At 39.9% G+C, this 19,450-nt stretch overlaps 1 protein-coding gene across 1 annotated transcript in view; it reads right to left on the bottom strand.

Moving 5' to 3' along the window:
- PREP (prolyl endopeptidase) overlaps positions 1-19,450 on the bottom strand; it is a 211,945-nt gene that overhangs the window by 76,766 nt on the left and 115,729 nt on the right. Inside the window, exons 8-9 of the mRNA XM_019520156.1 lie at positions 18,235-18,426; positions 6,069-6,266 (exon numbers count right to left, since the gene is read on the bottom strand). Of these exons, the coding sequence (XP_019375701.1) occupies positions 6,069-6,266; positions 18,235-18,426 (390 nt within the window). The remainder of the gene's footprint in view (positions 1-6,068; positions 6,267-18,234; positions 18,427-19,450) is intronic.

Below are 19,450 nucleotides of genomic sequence, written 5' to 3'. Positions count from 1 at the left end.
ACAGCTTTAAATGTTTTTTTCTACATGCCTCTAGGTAGCAGGCAGCTTGTGAATGCTGTGATGCTGGGGCTCATGAAGTGTCCCACAGAAGCATGGGGGACTTGCCAGCATGCTTGGCAGCAGACCCAGAAGTGGACCAGAAGCACTTCAGGTCCACTTCTGGGTCTTCCAAAAAGTGTGCTGGGGGAGCCCCCCCACGTCCCCCCGCTCAGCGACTGGTGCCTCCTGGGTCTGTGGGGGGGTGGGGAGGGGACACCCAGGGTTCCCCTGTGGCCAAGCCAGAGGGGGTGAGTGGGGCTCCCTGCATCCTCCCTGGCAGACCTGGAAGTGGAGCGGAATTACTTCCGGTTTGGTTCTGGGTTTGCTGCTGAGCACGTGGAGGCTCCCCCACACTCCTGTGGAATGCTCCATCTGCCCCAGCATCACAGCGTTCACAAGCTGCACTGGTACCTCAAAGTATTTAGAAAAAACATTTAAAGCTGTATGTCCAAATCACTGACTCTCCAAATCAGCATCAAATCTTCAGATTCGGATTCAGCTGAATCGAATCAGGGACAATGATCCGAATCAACGAATCAAATCACTGTCCCCAAATCAGGCCGAATCCAAATCCAAATTGAATAGGGCCCACTTCACACACCCCTACAAGCTACTGCAGGTTATTTCCTTTTTCTTTGGGTCAAGAGTTTCTATGTCCATATCTTTGCACATCAAATGAAAAATACAGCCAAATTCCTAAATAACTTTTAAGCTGGTGTAGAGGGATTTAGCTATGCATCTCCAGCTAATGTAGGGATACTGCTATTCAACTACCATTAACGTTAGAGAGATTTGCAAGACTAAATCCCTGGTCACTTGTCCTGAAGATGAACTTGTTGAGTTCAAAGTAAGGCAAAGGTCATCTCAGCTTCTTATTCCTCCATCTTGAGTCATTTGTAACTGACTATGGTAACACAAAGTATTGGCTTCTGAAAATAAGCTTCATTAAAGTTCACGGCTTCCTTGATATACAGATATAATGACTGTTCATTTCAGGATAGCATTATTTGGACAAATAGAGAAAAAGTCTAGATACAGAAAGAAGCTTCTACTTCCAACTAGGATCTTTTCAGTTTACCAGTTTTCCTCTTCAATTATCATGAAACATGCCACAATTCAACATGTTGATTGGAATTTCTGGTTTGGATGAACAAAGTGCATTCTTACAATATGTCATCTGAAAAGATGTCAGTATCAGGACTAACATTTGGACTAGTATTTTGAGGATTTTCTTCTTCTGAAAAATCCCTATCAATGTTAAGCCTCTGTCCATTCATGCACACAAAGGATGCATATCTGCAAGTTTTTCCATAGATATGACAAGCGGTGCCTTGCAGAAGACACAACTGTTGGCCAGGATTTTGTGCGCTTTCCTTGTTCCTCTGCCATTTCTTGGCTTCCTGAACAAGACAGGTCTCTCTGAAGTGGACTGTAGCTTGATGTATAGTGCAGTGCCACTGAGATGTTACCAACCAACACATCATAATTTGTAGAGTTTCATAGTAGTAGTAGCTGGGGTCAGGAGGGACCTGAACAGATCATCTAGCCTGACCTCCTGCCACACGCAGGAATGAATGCTGGGTTCATAAGACCCCAGACAGGTGATCATCTAACCTCTTCTTGAATTTACTTAAGGTAGGGGTGAGGACCACTTCCCTAGGAAGTTGGTTCCAGATTCTGGCCACCCTAACCGTAAAAGATTGCCTCCTGATCTCTAACCTAAACTTATTCTCCGTCAGCTTATTACCATTGTTCCTTGTCACCAAATGGGTCCATTTGGTTTCCGGCCAAACTTGAAATGAGGTACTCTGATCCTGCCCCCATTCAGTCACAACTATCCTTGCTAGGGATTGAGCTAGAAAAGGGTGGTGTAGATATAGCTATGCTGGCTGTACACCAGCTGAAGTATTTCTTTGAAAACAAATTAGAGCAGCTTAACTATTTCTTTGTAGTGCCCAGCGGCCATAGCCTGGGCTGGAACATGACCCACAGAATACTGCACATGCTGGAAAATCCTAAGGAGGGAATCATTGCACAGTTGTAAAAAAAAATATTTTCTTCATTCTTTTGGGTGTCATGAAAGTACTAATGTTCTTGGAGAAATCTGAACGAGGGGAGTATTGGCTTGCTGAGCAGAAACAGTTTCATTGCGTCTGTGAAGAGTATTCTCATATTTCTACATAAATGGAGAACCTCAGAATTTGAACAAAACCTGTTAAATACAACAGAATTGTTCACTTTTCAAACAGTCATTATTATGCTAGTCAGATCTGTCATAATTACACAATGAAGTGTGCGAGTTGATGCCACCCTTCTTAAGGTATGCTTTCAGGGTGTCCTTGTAGCACTTCTGTCCTCCGCAGGTCCTCTTAGCATGACTAAGTTGATAGAAAAGGACTTATTTCTGGAGACAAGTGACAGCCATCCGTACGTAGTGGCCAGCTCAGCAGAACAGATGTTTTATGATCTTTGCTTCAATACTGGTTATCTTAGCTGCACAGAGGATGGTGCAATGGTCTTCCCATCTAATGTGAAGAATCTTCCTGAAGCAATGCTGATGGAACCATTGCAGGCACTTAAGGTGGCTTTAATATGTCACCCACATCTCACACCTGTAGAGGAGTGTGGGGATAACCACTGCATTGTAGACCAGGATCTTAGTTTCCATTTGCAGATCTCTATCAACAAAGACACAGCAAAGTAGCTTTCCAGAGGATACATCGGCACAGTGAATCCTAAACTTGATTTCTACATCAAGACTGACTGACTGGGAGAGATAACTGCCAAGGTATTGGGAATGCTCTGTTTTCCAGGGGTCATCCACCAATAGTAATTTGTGGGGGTAGGGGGCAGCTTGTGCTGGGGCAGGCTGAGGAAGCACCTTGGTCTTTCCAATGTTAAAGGGGAGTCCCAGACTGTGATAGGGACCTGAGAGAAAAGGTCAAGGGTGGACTGCAGATTGGTCTCAGTGCGCATGAGGATAACACAGTCATCAGCGTACTGAAGGTTGGTGATGCCAGTCATGTTTTTTTTTTTTGTTTTTGTTTTTTACTGTGAAGGCACTGCAGGTTGAAAAGCTGACTGTCCATTTGATACCCAACCCCAATTTCAGAAGGACAGTGGTCACAGATGACAATCAAAATCACAAGAAAGGTAGAAAAAACAGTTGGGGCAATAACATAGCCCTGCTTGACACTAGTATGGATGGTAAATGGGTTGTCTCTGATCTATTGCAAAGGACTATAGTGGTCAGTCCATCATGGAACAGCCTAAGGACACTGATGAACTTCAGTGGACAACCAAATCTAGCCAGCACCTTCTATAAGGCTTCACAACTGATGGAGTCGAAGGCCTTAGTTAGGTCAATGAATGCCATGAACAGCTCCTAGTTTTGCTCACTACGGTTCTCCTGGATGGTCTAAAGCCACAATAGGATTCTGGAAGAACATATTAGGCAAGGTTGAGAAGGCAATGCCTTACTCAGATACAAGTAAGAATCCTTCCGGCAATGCCTCGGAAGTTCCCACACACTGACTCATCCCCTTTTTTGAAGATGGTCATAATGTTGGCATTCATAAATCAGGGGGAACTTCCTCATTAACCCATGTTTTGATGAGAAGTTGGTGATATCTTTGCCCTAGTGCTGTCCCACCAGCTTTGAAGACCTCTGCAGGGATGCCATCTGGCCCCGGCACCTTATTGTTCTTGGTCTGCGTGATGGCATGCCAGGCATGCAAGACTTCCTTGAAGGATGGGGGATAAGCAAGAGGTTATATTACTGGGTGTTGAGGGATGAACTTGATGGTGGCAGCTGACACCTCAGATTCATGGTTAAGTAGAGTCTTGAAATGCTCCTTCCAGCATTGCTTGATGGAGGCTTATATTTTACAGACAACTGATGTTCCATCCCAGGTTGTTTTTCCTGTTATTTTAAAATGCAAAAGGCCAATGTACATATGCGTGTATTATCATCCATGTGAAAACAATGCTTTTATTATTAAAGTTTGATATACAGCATGGACCATTTGCAGAAAGATTTACAACTTCAGTTTGAAAGCTAAGAGAACCCTATGCTTGGAGCATCTGTCAAATCAGGGCAGTTTTTAGCCAATAAGCCTGTCTTTGGAATCCACTGATCTCTTGCTTTCCACTTAAGATTTCTTTCCTTCATCTCTCTCTTTGCTCCTGGGACTAACTTTGAGGCAATAAAGCAACCTCAGGGAGAACAAAACGTATCTGGCTGCCCAGTGCTCACATTGCTTTGGGACCCTTTAAATTTTAAAGTTGTTTTAAGTTGTCTGCTTTGATTTTCAGACGTCCTGGGCACTCAGTTCCCTCTGTGAAAGATGGGTGTACTTAGTACCTCTGAAAATGAAGGCTCAAGATTGCAGTGAGAAGTGGGTGTAAGGGATGTCCTACACAAACTATCTTTAGAATGAGTTCCTTCTGGTCAACTTTGAGTGGTCTCTTACTAGTGGCAGTTAGACTGCCACTGTGAGTTCTTAATTACTGGTTATTACTTCAATAATTGTACAGTAAAAAACTGAGATCCATACAGTTATGTATGACATTTGCAAATTTCTTCAGATCCAACTAAAAGTAGTTGCTTGGTTTTTTGTTTGTTTGTTTTTCCAAAGAAAGGAAAGTGAATTCCAGATTAGGACAGCAACAAGTTAAGATCCATCCATACAGGATAAGTACCGCTTGATCTTTTATAAGTTCTTGGAGGGTGCACATACAATATCACACTATTTCTGTTAACTCTCTGAACTGCATTAATCATCTAATCTTTAAGGAGAATTGTATTTTGGTGAAAGCTGAGTTCTTGCCAACATTAGAAGAAAAAATTCAGACCATAAATTTTTACTTGGGGCTTTTTATGTTCTCTCTTCAAAGAAACACTGTGCTCTGCCTTTACATTTAAATACACTTACTATGATTATCTTTAATGTATTTAATTAAATTATTGTTGACTGCACATGTCATCAGCTAAGGAGGAAACTTGAGTTTACAGTATGGCACTTTGCTTCTTTTACATAAAAAGTCTTATCTCAGAAGGGCAGCAACACTGAAAGGTGGAATTACCAGTGAGATTCTTAGTTTTTCAAACATGTCTTCATTCTGGGCTCCCATTAATCTGTCTTTATTTCTCTTTTATACTCGATGAGAGCAGTTCGAAGAGACTGAACAGCAGCATTATAGGAAGGAAGATGCTTGAAGGGAACGAAACAAAGATGGAAGAAGGGACTGAAACAAATGGATCAAAATATAAAATGGATAGAAAGAAAAGGGGAAGGGAAGCTAGAGTAAATGGGAAGACAGAAGAATGGAAGCAGGAGAAAAATGGATAGCATTATGAAGAGTTCAAATGGAAGAGGAACAACAGTGGTGCAGTCATGTCCCTCTCTAGTGATTCTTTTAAACTTTTCATTCTTTGCAGTGGCATTCTGATTTATAAGAATACCCCTAAAGAACTTTATTTTTTATTTGGCATGCAAGACTGAGTACTTTCCAATGGTGTTGCTTTTGGATGATCCCTCTTGCTCCTGTGTTTTTGCTCTCTTCAAAAGACTTTCTCTTTCTCATTCCTCTAGTTCACAAGATATATATACAAGTTGGTGATTAAAAGGTAGTAGCTGGCTCATGTGTACATGACAGTACAGCTGTGCACCAAACAGAGCCTCTGAATGTGCTACAGCATCAGTAACATTATCTGATTTCTCTCAAAGTAGGAAAAGAACAAACAACTTTTGAGAGAACTCTTTGCAATCCTAAGTAATTTTGGAGCTCAGGCCTCCCAAGTGTTAGCTCACTGAAAATAAACAAAGCCCAATCATTTTCTTCAGTAATCTGTTTTAAGTGCACAACTCAAATGACCACTTATTATTTAAGAGGAAAACCTTTCCTCATGTTTCAAAAGATCTAACAATCAAGTTTCATGCAGAATAGCAAAGTGCCCACTAAACAAAGGAGGTACTGTGCAGTTCCCCTGTAAAACGAGAAGTATCTGAGGAAATGAACAAACTTACCTGGAGATAAAAAGGATGTAAACTGATAAAATATTTCAGTGTCCTTCTTTTGGCCGCTATATCCCACAATACTGCCAACTTCCAGAGGGAAAGTCTTGAGATGTGCACCAGTTGTTAAATCATGAAGTTGCAGAACATTCTTCACATCATGGAGATAACATAAAACCAGGAAGTTGGACCTAACACAAGCGACCCATTCTGTTGAGAAGAAAGGCAAAAATATCAAAAAACTGAAGTGCATTGAAATGTAAGAAAATAAAAAAGGAATCCTATGGGAAAAGAAACAATCAACTATTCACCAATCTTAACAATTGTTTTAAACACACAAAGTCCTCTTACAGCATATGTCTGATTAAAACTCATACAACTCTAAAGGTTCCTTGCAGTTTTGGAAAAACAAATTGTGAAAAATTCAGATACCAGGAAAATGTTGTAATATCTGTAAAACTCAGATTCTTAGAGCATAAATTAAAACCAAATCATTTGTAATTAATTTACATAAGCTTACTAAGAAAGAACATTTAACTAAAGATTCTTCTGTCCTCTGAGTGTTTACCACTCAAACCACAACTGTATGCCAAATGTTTCAAAGCCAAGTCTAACACAAGTAGTGCAACATGGTACAGCTTTTTTCCCTAAAGGTCAATCTTTCTTTTGAGTATACATCAATTAATCTATTCATGGAAGTAAATGAAATGAAAAAATTGACCATGGTTTTTGGAGAAATAAAAATGGTAGGAATGGAAAACATATGGCTTAGTATATCATCACTAATTAAGCAGACTGATTCCTATCTGCCTTTTTTTTTTATCTTCTCTGCACTCAGTATGCTATTCTTTCAAGAGCTACTCAGTGGGAGTAAGTTGGAGAATGGAGTCCTCAGTTAGCATTCTTAAAATACTATTGTGAGGAAGCCAGGACAAACATCAGTTTGGTTTTTTTTTTCCCAGATGATTAATGTTTCAATACTATGTGTGATAAGCTGTTTTCAAATGTGATGATTAAAAGACAAAAGTTATTAACTTTCAGTTAACATTGCTACTTAATATTCAGGTAAAATGAATTTGTGTTGGATAATGTTATACGTAAAGAGAAACATAAACATTTCAAAGTTAAAAGATGACCAAGGAAATGTAAACATGCAAATGTCTTCACATTTCAAATAATTTCTTTAAGCCTAATATATGATATACCACACATTCAAAAGCACTTAATTTTACCTGTGTTCCCAATAGATATAGTTCTGTACTAGAAATCATATGATGTCCATTAATCTCAAGTAAGATGCCCTGGGGTACCTTGAAATCCTTTCAAGGGTGCCACAAGGTGTCATGCAATACTAACACTAAGGGGTGCAACACAAGATAAACCTGGAAATTTTAATTAGGACAGCATAGTGTTAAAACATTCTGACCTGTTGTAGTTTTTGAGTTCTTTGCAAAGAAAAACTTCTCTGCTATTTTTTCATAGTTAAAAAACTAGTGAAAACTAAGAACTACTTTTCCCGAAGCGTGCCTTGAGACTAAAATGATTGAGAACCACTATCTTATACCATCAAATGTATATCTTACATAATTCCAACATAGCTGTAAACCCGCACAACCTCATCCCTAACTGTAACAAATACTGCATTACTTTGAGACTGTAAGCTATTAGTAGAAGTACAATGCACAGCATTAATGATATCTAAGCTGACAGAGGCTCCACATATGACCACAATATTTTTCTCTCTTCCTTTCTTTCACCTAATAGTGAAATTGGAATTCTAGTTACACAAAAATTCCCATTTGGGGGAAGAGAGAGGGATGGGAAGAGTTAATCCTTAATTGAAATAAAAGTTAGAAAATGTGAAATTTTCCATTTTGGAAGAATGTAAACAATTATTTTTCCCAAAAATTTCTGGCCAGTCTATCCCACGTAATTTAATTAGGTCAAATTAGTGTTTGCCTATGAAAAATGCCTCCTGAAAAGTTTTCATCCCACTCTAAGATACTTTATCTCTTTAGAAAGCTGAATACTAATACTTTGTAGTATTTACTGTTTCATACTCACTTCTGATATACCAATAAAGTTTGACATTAATTTTAAAGGTTTTAGTCATATTTACAAAATATGCCAACTTACAAACCCCCCCCCAAATGCTAATTCTTCAGATGTTTAAAAAAATATTGTCTTTCAGCATAAGCCTGGCAACTTCAGACCAAACTCACACATTATACTGCAACACTTATTGGAGTTTTAGCCATGGATCCAGGCAGTGAATCAGTGTTTATAAATTAGTCACAGCTCTTGCATGATACAAATTTCATAAGTGAAGATGGAATGTGAAATGTTCTTTGAAAGCTGCATTTGGTATATTCAATTAAATGTACTGGAGTTACAGGATCATCCCTACCTTATTTAGTGGAGAAAAGAATTAAACTACCAAATTTTATCACATACAACACACATTTTCCTCCAAAATCGGCGTCCTAAAATTGAAGTGCATGTTTTAAGTTGGGAAGCTAGGTTTTTTCCCACTGGAAAAGAAGCAAGCCTGGAAATACTGCATGCCATACAACTGCCAAGATGGTGGTTTCTTGTGTTTGCTCAGCAAGCTGAAGGGATAGAGTCCTGCATTACCCCTCTTCATAGCCATAGCTATTGGCTAAGCACTGTAACTTGTGCTTGAAGCAGCAAGTGAACTGTTGGTAGTATGGTATCTTGATGAGGTTTGTGGTGTGGAAATAACACTTTATTTACAGAAAGTTGTATAAAGAACTACTTGAAGTAAAGAATTAACAGTCTTGCTCGGATTCCCCTCCCTTCTCTGGTCTCCACTTCCTGCCTCTGCCCCTTCGCATGGAGATGCAGTGAGGCAGGGTGGCCTGCAGGGCCCAGGGGAAGATTGAGGAGGTAGGAGCTGTGGCCTTGTGTAGATGAAACCAGACGCGTGTGCACACGAAACTTTAAAACGGGTTTAATGTTTTTACACCACTTTAATGGTGTTGGTGTTTGCACACGTCAGCAGTGTATTGCGCAGTAATTCCAGCCGCTGTAGCAAATTCGGCGGCATAATGTGCCTTAAATGACTTGGGGCGCAGCAAACTAAAACTCCTCCTCTGAGTTTTAGTTTGTTGCCCTAGAGCCGTGGAGCAAAGCACTGGGCTCTGTTCAGCTCAAGGGCTCTGCAGGAAGCCTGGCAGTAGCCCGGGAAGGCTGACTCTGCCCAAGAAAAAAATAAAGTGGAGAGCCTGATCTTTTTTTTCCCCCCCTGGAACCTGCCTGTCTGTTTCAGCTGTGCAGGGGTGCTTCCCTCCATGGCTGCGGTGCCCCCCAGAACCACCTGAGCCAGGTGCCTGAGGGTGGGAGCCACCTGGGGGGGGGGCAGGGGTGGCCACCACTGCCGCAAAGGGAAGCACCAGCCCCACCCCCACAGCCCAGGGATCACTCCACCCACCAGCAACTCGCCCTCCCCTCCCCGCCGCCAGAGAGGCAGGTAAGTTTGGGTGTGTGCACAACACAGGGGTTTAAAGGGCCCTAAATTGAAGTGGTGTTTCATCCTTCTTGTACATTGTGTTTTGTGCATGGATTTGGCACATGTAATCTATATGCAGTTACAGTACCAGCACAGTTTTGTTGGGGGGTGGGGAGGGGGGGAGGCTGCTTTATGCATAGATCTGGGGTAGACTTTTACCTGTTAAAAATGCTTGAGAAATTGTGCTCAGAAATATTCAACTGTACTTACTAAGGAGAGGGAGCCCAGTTCAGAATGTGTGTGTTGCTGATTTAAAAAAAGAAAGAATTTCTGGTGCAACAGATTTCACTGCAGTAAAAGAGGTTCCTTCCTTCATCACTAAAATGTCTCTACTAATAACATTTAAGACAATTCTAAGTACAGCATATTGAATTCCTTCATGTTAAATATCCATCCTTCTTTTAGGGATGAAATTACTGCTGATCCTTTCTTTTTCCAATGCTGGATACAGAAACCAAAGTAACCTGATTGTACAGATGTTGACACTGCTTCAGCTAAACTGCTGATGGAGAAGAAAAACAGGCCAAACCGAATATATGACCCACACAAAATTAATTACCAAGAAGAAACTTCAGATTTTTTTCCTGTGCAAGCACACATTCCTCATCAGTAAAGGATGCATTTGGGTGGCATATCAAAGCTTGAGTTACTAGAAAGATCCCACACACAGGGCGATTTGGCAGGATGGTTCCAGCATGGGGTTGGTGTGTGGGGACAGCCTGCAGGTATAATCTGACACGCTAGTCTAACCCTGCATGCTGGATTTGGCTACAGTGGCCTGACCCCACACATGACCCCTTCCACAATGCTAGATCCATCCATGGAGTGACTCCGCAAAGCAGCCCCATTGCACAATGGGGTGATCCACAACTCAGGGCCAAGTCATCTCCCCACACATCCAGAAATTTGACAGCAGGGGATTACCAATGAACACTGCCACCATTTCCTGACTGCCAAATTTCTGTGCTCATGGGGAGCCCCATGGAACACATGACATGGTCTTATAGACCCCGTCTGGCCTGCAGGCCAGGGGTTCACTGCCACTGATATAGAGGGCAATTTTTTTCCTCCTGCCATTGCAGGAAACTTCCTTAAAACTCAGTCCAGATTTTAGAATAGCAAGCTTATGAAAAATGAAACTTTCCACCACTATAATAACCTAGAGTTATGAATGTGTAAGAAGACCTGTGAGAACAGTAGCAATTTACAGATTAAAGCATTATTCATTCTATACCTGTGAAAAAGAAAAACACACAAAAAAGGAGGCAAAGTAACAGCTTGAATGAAATCTTGCCACATTCAAGTCAAAGACAAACTCCCACTGACTTAAAAAAGATAAGGACATTGTTCCTAGTCTCAAACAACCTCATATTCATACATGTGAGTGATGTGACACAGGAACCTATTCTGAAGCTGCAAATATTTGAGACTAAGCTTCTTGAGAAACCTAGGGAGCAGGTGTGACTCGTTTAGATTTACCATAGTAAGTAGACAAATTAGACCCATAATAGCTCTGGTTATAAAAAGAAATACACTTCCAGTCAAGAACATGATTTTGGGCCACCATACCTCTCCCCAGTCTGTGGCTGATGAACCATGTTTCAGAGGAGGGGCCGAGCTGTTACTAGGCAACTCCTGGGCTCAGCCAAAACTCCATCTATTATGTTTTCCACTACCAGGTCCCTAGTTTGGTTCTTTGTTTTGCTGCCAATTCTCTGCTCTCTACCAGCCTTCTGTGCTTTTGACAAGGGACTTTCTTAAGCTTCTGAAAAAAAGTTTACCCAATTGGTTCTCAGAATATTTATGCACCCATTCGCTCACCCACTCACCTATTTGAATGCAAAACTCCCAAGGGTATGATCCCATGGAGTTTTTTCAAAACACTGCAAGAAGAATGGAACGCACAGATCTCTTCAGCGTTATGATAAATCGATAGCAGTGTTTAAACTGACACAGCTGCCTGTTATTCAGAATCATACATTCTGAGACCCTGATTCCAAAGTTTAAGCTGGCTCTCTCCTATCCGGTTTTACTACAGTGCAAAAGACAAACCGACTTGTGCTGGAATGCATTTTTTATTATGGATTTTTATTTTTAGATCTTGCCTCTGGATTGCATGTTCCCATTTTTAAAGTGCATATGTTGAAAAGAATTAAATAAGTGAACTCTGCAAGAATACACCAGACCTCTTCATTGCTTACCTTTAGTTTTCTTAGGATTGGGCAGAGATCTGCATATGAATTTTTAAATAATATTAACAACAACAGCAGCTGTTAGAAATCAGCATTATACTAGCATCAAAATAAGGGCATCATGGTTATTTTGTTAAGGTCTCTACCATGCAAGTGTTCAATCCCAACACTACCAAGTCATGTACAGGCACTTAAAAGTTAGTAGGTTCTGAATTTAACCTCAACATTAATTAAAAAAAATAATAATACATTTCATTTGGATGTCACTTTGTATCTGAGGGAATGAAAACCTATGCTTCAATCTAGGCTAAAAGCTCCTTGTGAGGGAAGTAAGTGGTGTTATTTGATATTGGACACACGGTATTTGAGGTGCAAAGAAGTTAAAGGAGTTTGTGAAGGTCACTTCTGTCATCTGTTTCACACACTAGAACATGATTCATCTTTAAGCCCCAGTCTAAAGTGACAATAGACCCATTCCATGTTTCTATGTTGGGAAGCATGACTTATGAGTAGGGACCTACTGAAATTGTGATTTCATGACTTTCACAGAAATCGCAAAAAAGCACAGGCTACTCAAAAAGCGTGGGCTCGCTGCAAAACAATAAAATAACTTTACTGGCAAGGAGAGAAATGCATGGGAAACGTTACAGTCTTGAAGCATGGGTGGGAAAAGCAGAGGGGAGGGGGCAAGGAGGAAGGGGTATTGGGCTGTCTCTACAGGGTGCAGGATTATGCAAATAATGGACTGAAGGGGGCGGGGAAGACAGGGAGGGAGGGAGGGATGGACGGAAAAAGGAGAGAGGGCGGGAGGCAGAGTGATTCCTGAAGAGAGAGATGGGGGGATGGAACGCAGATGGGGTTGTTACGTAAATGATGGCATGAGAGGTGGGGAAAGGAATGGGAGGGTGGGATTGGAGGCAGGGTCATGCAAATGATAGGGGAAGGAATGAAGGCAAGGGGTGGGGCTGTCTCCACCTTCCCCCCATGATCCTAGAAGGCAGGGCTCGCTGCGTGCTTTTCTTCTTGCCAGTACGTTTATTTATTTATTTATTTTGCAGTAAGCCCACCAAAAGCACAAAGCTTGCCACTCGAGGACGGCCTGAAACCATAGTTTAATTACCCTGATTAAGTCTGGGGAAGCCATTAATCCATGGTTAATAACATATGGCTGCCAAGTCTCTGTTCTCTACCAGCCTTCTGTGCTATTGACAAAAAACTTTCTTATGCCTCTGAAAATAGCTTGCCCAACTGGTTTTCAAAATATTTATGTACTCATTCACTCACCCACTTACTTATTTGAATGCAAAACTCCCAAGGGTATGATCCCATGGAGTTTTTTCAAAACACCCTGATTCCAAACACATGGCTTCCCCAGGCTTAATCATGGTAATTAAAGCTGCAGTTTTGGGTCACGTGGCAATATGTGGGGAGGGGTGAGACTGCTAGAGCCCCTTGGCCAATCAGAGGCATGGGAGGGCTTGCTGTGCTTGGCCCGTCAAAATGGCTGCCAGCCCCAGGATCTACCTGTGCAATTGGGTGCTGCTGCCTTGAGTTTGGTAGGCCCCCCTACTTATGAGGAAAGATTGAAAGAATTAGGATTATTTAGTATGGAGAAGAGAAAAGATGGGAGGGAGGGGGTGGAGTTTGATAACAGTTTTCAAATACGTGAAAGGAGATTACAGAGAGGATGGAAATAGCCCTTTCTCTGTGGCTGGGGGGAAAGGACTTGCATCAATGGCCTCAAATTTCAGCAGAGGAAATTTAGGTTGAAGATTAGGAAGAACTTTCTGATTTTGAGGGTAGTCAAACATTGAGACAGGCTACGTAGAGAAGTTGGGGAATCTCCATCTCTGAAAAATTTCAAAAGCATTCTAGACACTTGACTGAGATGGTGTAGTCAGGGATGAGTCTACTCTGAGCAAGAAGGTGGACTAGATGACCTCACGAGGTTGTTTCCAGCCCTACTATTATCCTATGGTCCTCTGTTGGAACTACAGCACTAGCTGCACTTTCGTAACTCTTGTCTCCCTGAAGACATTGGATACAGATACCATTGGATTGGATACAGATGTCTTGTACCTTCATCTCACTTTAGGTTGGGATCCCATAAGTTTTCTCTTGCTCTCTGGGTCTGGGGCTACATCACTCTGTGTATGGACTCTTTATTCTGAATACTCATCCAGAACCTGCGGTTTTTCTCTTTAGACCTCTTTGCCAAGTGGATTCCAATGATCATTTTTTCTTAAAACAAGGGTCCCAAGGGTCACATGGGGCAATGTGTTAAATGGTTCTTCCATTACCTCTTAAGTGTTTGAAGAAAAAAGAGCACATCAGCATCCATCACCTTCCCGAGTACATTTCCAGACCACTATTCTATTGAATTAGTTTAATATATGTATACAGTAAATAGTTTAAGAATCAGATCAGTATATTGTATTTATAAATTACTACAGGCAATTTCAAAGCAGTTACAGTCATATCTGTTTGCTTCAATGACTAAAGGACTCTGTTTTATTCCTGTGAGCCCTACAAAGCCAATATGTGTACAACTGAGTGAACAAAAGAGTCTATTTTTGCTTGTGCATTACCAAAACAATAAATTAAATTGGGTGAGGAAAGACATAACAACTAAAACATTTCCAAGTGAACGTACTTGGAAACATTTCATAAAGGAGACATTTCAACTAGCGAATGCACGCAGAACCCCTTGTTGGCTGGAACATTTCAAAATGCTGTAGGATCCTCTAGGGCCAGTCATATATATAGGATGAAGAAAAACTCCTTTGCTCTCTATTTGCTCACTAAATTGTGTCTGGGTGGAAGATGATCTTCTCTCTATTATGAATTAATGAACTCAAACTCAGGGGTATGCAAAAGCTTATACTGTCCCAAAATCCTGATGAAAGACCTCTGCGCGCACAACTTTAAAATGGATGTTTCAAAAGCCAAGAAAACCAGTGTCAATTCATAAAAAGCTTATTCTAAAGCCATACTGTATTTTTTCTGAAAATTAAATATAATAAATGAACTGTAGGTGTTCCAGAGCACATCCCTGAACACCTTCATTTTAAAATTGTCATTTTTTCTCTTCAGCTAACAGGTTAAAGTCCTAAATTTATCAGAACCCTGTGTGATATCTCTGCTGAAAACTAAGTAAAGCTTGACTGTGTTTGTTGTATGAGGGAAGCCTGATTCAAAGAAAGAATCCATGTAAAAGTGTTTTATGCTTTGTGTTTTTAAACATCTGGTATACTTATAAACAAGCTATAGGAGTATATTTTTCCCCCAAAATATTATGTTATTAAGAATGACATTTTTTTTGTCAGCACAGATTACAGCCTGCAGGCAACACCTTGACGACTGTGTTGGTGAAGCCAAATTAAATTTACATTGGTCTCTGGGTATGTATGCTTTTTGTTAGTTAGGTTTTGTTAGCTGCACTACTGTATATTCACCAAGAGTAAAGAGTGATGTTGCCTTTACTCTGTGAAAACTTGTGGCCATTGGAGGACACTGACAAAGTTTTACACATATTAATCTTGACTCATAAATATAAACTGTTTTTATTATTATGTGTGAAGTAGCTGCTTTTATGAAATTTTATGCCAGTTCATACACAGAACTTGGATAAAAGGAAGAGATATGGCCAACAAGTAGGTCATGAAAAGCAGAGGCATTTTGAGTAAAGGTTTTTATACTTTATTCTAATCATGCAAAAACATCTGTGACTTTCAGCATCAGTGACTAAATTGTTTATAAAGTGATTCCAAACGCAACTAATTACACCTGGATAATCACTTCTTCATGCATCCAACTGGACAAGCAGTTATACTCATTTAACCTTTTAGTTCTTACAGTCATAGCTTTTTCACAAGGGGTTTCATTACCCTGTCATCTTTGTATCAAATAAAAACAAATTCATTTAACTGCAAGGCTTTCAAGGCAATGAATTATTAACTGCTTTCTGTTATAATTATGTCTTTCCAAACTGAATCTTGGAAAGGATTAAAGCAATATGACATAATGGCAGGCTGGCCTTTCTTCACTGTGACAGTCTGTTCTTTAGGAATGAAGCATTCTGATTTCATTAACTGTGATCCAATGCTACTTTCATTTATTCAGAGCTATGAACTCAAGAATATTACCAGTACAGATCCTTTGGTAGCAAGGGATACAGCCCTTCAATTTACAAATGGCATCATATATAATCATTTGGGAACTGCTCTAGATTATGATTTTAGCATTGAATCTTAAAATTTATTTAATTTATTTCAGATGAAGCTGTTCTTATTCACCTACCCACAATTCCCTTAGATTTTCATCTAAATACACAGCTAAATATAGAGAATGGGTTTGGTACTGTGTGTTAACTTTGTATTCCCATATAGTGAAAATTTGATTATCCAAAACATAGTTACGTGAAACTATTTGTTACACAAGGTCTGATATGCCCTCTGATGTTTGACTGAAAATACTGAAGAACTAAAGATCTTTTGTGATTTAACACTAGTGCCTCAATACTCCCATTTTTCTGAACCTTTGATTATTGAAATTAAATCCCTGTTCCATATGAATTAATCTATAATCAAATAAAAATATTTTCAATATATAGTATAGGTATATAAATGTATACTCAGTTTGACTTTATCTTTGAATGGAACTTAAATGAAATAGAACTAAATATTACTGAGTAAAGCACAAGACTTTTCATTTTAAAGAGTCAAAAATAGCTTGATTCTGCCAAGATTCATAGTATTAGAGCTCTATCAGTCTTTTAAGCTATAAATGAATTCAATTCAAACCCACCTCTAACATTTTTACAAAAATGACTTAAATACAGCTTCACAGATGGTCAGGAAATTTCTGGACATTTAATAGATGAACAGAGCCAAAGGTAATTTGTCACTTCTGTTATTTATTACAATGTCCTCTGCTCTGTGCAGATAAAAAGATGGTTGCTGTCTCAAAGAACTTACTATCTAAAATACAGATACAGAGGTCCTGATATTGAGTATGACCATGTCAGCTTTGTCATCCCATCCCCTCAGCCCACCACCCACACCCATCCCCCAAAACTGGAATGCTCATGGGTCATAGTTTCATAGTAGTAGCAGCTAGGGTCAGGAGGGACCTGAACAGATCATCTAGCCTGACCTCCTGCCACACGCAGGAATGAATGCTGGGTTCATAAGACCCCAGACAGGTGATCATCTAACCTCTTCTTGAATTTACTCAAGGTAGGGGTGAGGACCACTTCCCTAAGAAGTTGGTTCCAGATTCTGGCCACCCTAACTGTAAAAGATTGCCTCCTGATCTCTAATCTAAACTTATTCTCTATCAGCTTATTACCACTGTTCCTTGTCATCAAATGAGTCCATTTGGTTTCTGGCCAAACTTGAAATGAGGTATTCTGATCCTGCCCCCTTTCAACCTCAACAATCCTTGCTAGGGATTGAGCTAGAAAAGGGTGGTGTAGATAAGGCTATGCTGGCTGTACACCAGCTGAAGTATTTCTTTGAAAACAAATTAGAGCAGCTTAACTATTTCTTTGTAGTGCCCAGCGGCCATAGCCTGGGCTGGAACATGACCCACAGAATACTGCACATGCTGGAAAATCCTAAGGAGGGAATCATTGCACAGTTGTAAAAAAAAATATTTTCTTCATTCTTTTGGGTGTCATGAAAGTACTAATGTTCTCGGAGAAATCTGAAAGAGGGAAGTGTTGGCTTGCTGAGCAGAAACAGTTTCATTGTGTCTGTGAAGAGTATTCTCATATTTCTACATAAATGTAGAACTCAGAATTTGAACAAAACCTGTTAAATACAAGAGAACTGTTCAGTCTTTTCAAACAGTCATTATAATGCTAGCCAGATCTGTCATAATTACACAATGAAGTGTGTGTAGAATGAAGCCCATAAATGTACATCTGTCAAACACCTGGATAAAAACATCTTAAGGGAAGCTTTTCTACATTATCTGAAATGAATCCACGTACAAGATACTCATTTTTAATAGACTTTCTCCACATGTATTTTAACACACATTTCTTTTAGGTAATTAAAAATATCAAAGATTTATGCTTTGAATTTTCTTTTAAAAATGTAATATTTCATTGCCCCATATCTTCTGTCTCCTTATAGTAAACAAAGATATTTCAAACTCTGATCACCAGAGTAGCTCTTGTCTTTCTTTCTGTTTAGAAGTCCTTGACTGCTGTAGTATCTGAGTGCCAGTCAAATGGCAAGTCAACCTTTGCAATGAAGTAGGAGAATATTTGCCCTACTCTACAGATGGGAAACCTATCCTTTGTCAAAGGAGATCTTTGATGAAAAGAAAAATTGAGAGGGTGTTAAGGACTAGCCAAAGTACATTTTGAAAACCAGCAGCCTGACTTCTATCAGAAAAACAAAACACCCCACCCCCACCCCCAAATATTTCACTTGTTTCACATTCTTACCTAGAACATCTCTTTCATGCTCAGGGACAAGTACCTTCCATTTGGATTCATGGGGGTCACTGAAGTCAATGTTGATTAATCGATAATTAGGAGAATGGCGGTTTGTCTTGAAAGTGAACATTGTTCCTTCATTGGTGACATATTCATACTCAGCCTCAAAGTTGTCTATCAGCTTCACCCACTGAAGAATTCCTGTTACATGAAACAGATCATTATTGTGGTCTTTATGCATTAAAGAAGGAATGTTTTATTTTAATATTTGACAGTGAAGTTCCTTTGTATGCTAGCTTCCTTCTGCTACAGCAGTAAAGCCTGAAATAGTTATGCCTGTAAATCACCACAGTCATGCCAAATGTTGAAAAAATGTCTCAAAAATATTAGAGCTGGGAGGGAAGTAGTGTTTTGCTGGAAATGCTAGTTCATCAACACTGACACGTATCGATTGCTAGGAACTTACAACAAAACACAAACTGGAACCATGCCTGGTCTCTTGCCAGATCACCTGGTAGGCTAAACGGGATTTAGGTCTTCCAATGTCCTTACCTCTGGGTGACCCTACCACAGATTTCCACTTCTATTTGAAGGGAGTCAGGGACTCTCAGGCTGCCAGGTTTTCAACCATGGAGCCGCAGGCTCTCAAGCTCCTAATCAATCTACTGTAGTAGGAAGCCATAAGTGAGCTTCTGGACCTGGTTCAATTTCACTTTGAAAGTTTCCAAATGATACATTTTGATTACTTATGAATGAAATTATTTAGCTATTCTCTTCTATATTTTCTTTTCCTTTTTCCAAAAATGGAGTTATTTCCCTCCCCAGAATTCCAGAATGTCCCACAGAATGGAAATTCTGATATTTAACACATTCTAGTAAGTATCAGTATTAGCAGTGGTCTTTCCAATTCAGAAATGAAATTCCAGTATAATATTACTTTACAGCAGCTTGTAGCTATCAACAAAAGGATCAAATGTACCAGTATTAGTGTAAAAAGTTACTGTACTTTACTTTTTGTGATGCAGGAAAATGATACCCTAAGAAATTTTTAAAATGGTTCAATGGATTAAATGAGAACATAGTCCTTTTCAAAGAGAATTGGCTAGATGCAGCTGGTCTGCATCACAACTTGGGCATTTAATAAGTTTCAGAACGGAAAGGGACTATGTATACCAGGTTACATTCTTATTCTTATTTTACTGCTTGTCATAGATATATAGGATGC

Source organism: Gavialis gangeticus, unplaced genomic scaffold (genome assembly GCF_001723915.1).
Source record: "Gavialis gangeticus isolate Ggan-Ray unplaced genomic scaffold, GavGan_comp1, whole genome shotgun sequence".
Lineage (NCBI taxonomy): Eukaryota > Metazoa > Chordata > Crocodylia > Gavialidae > Gavialis > Gavialis gangeticus.
This window is presented reverse-complemented; position numbering and strand designations above follow the sequence as displayed.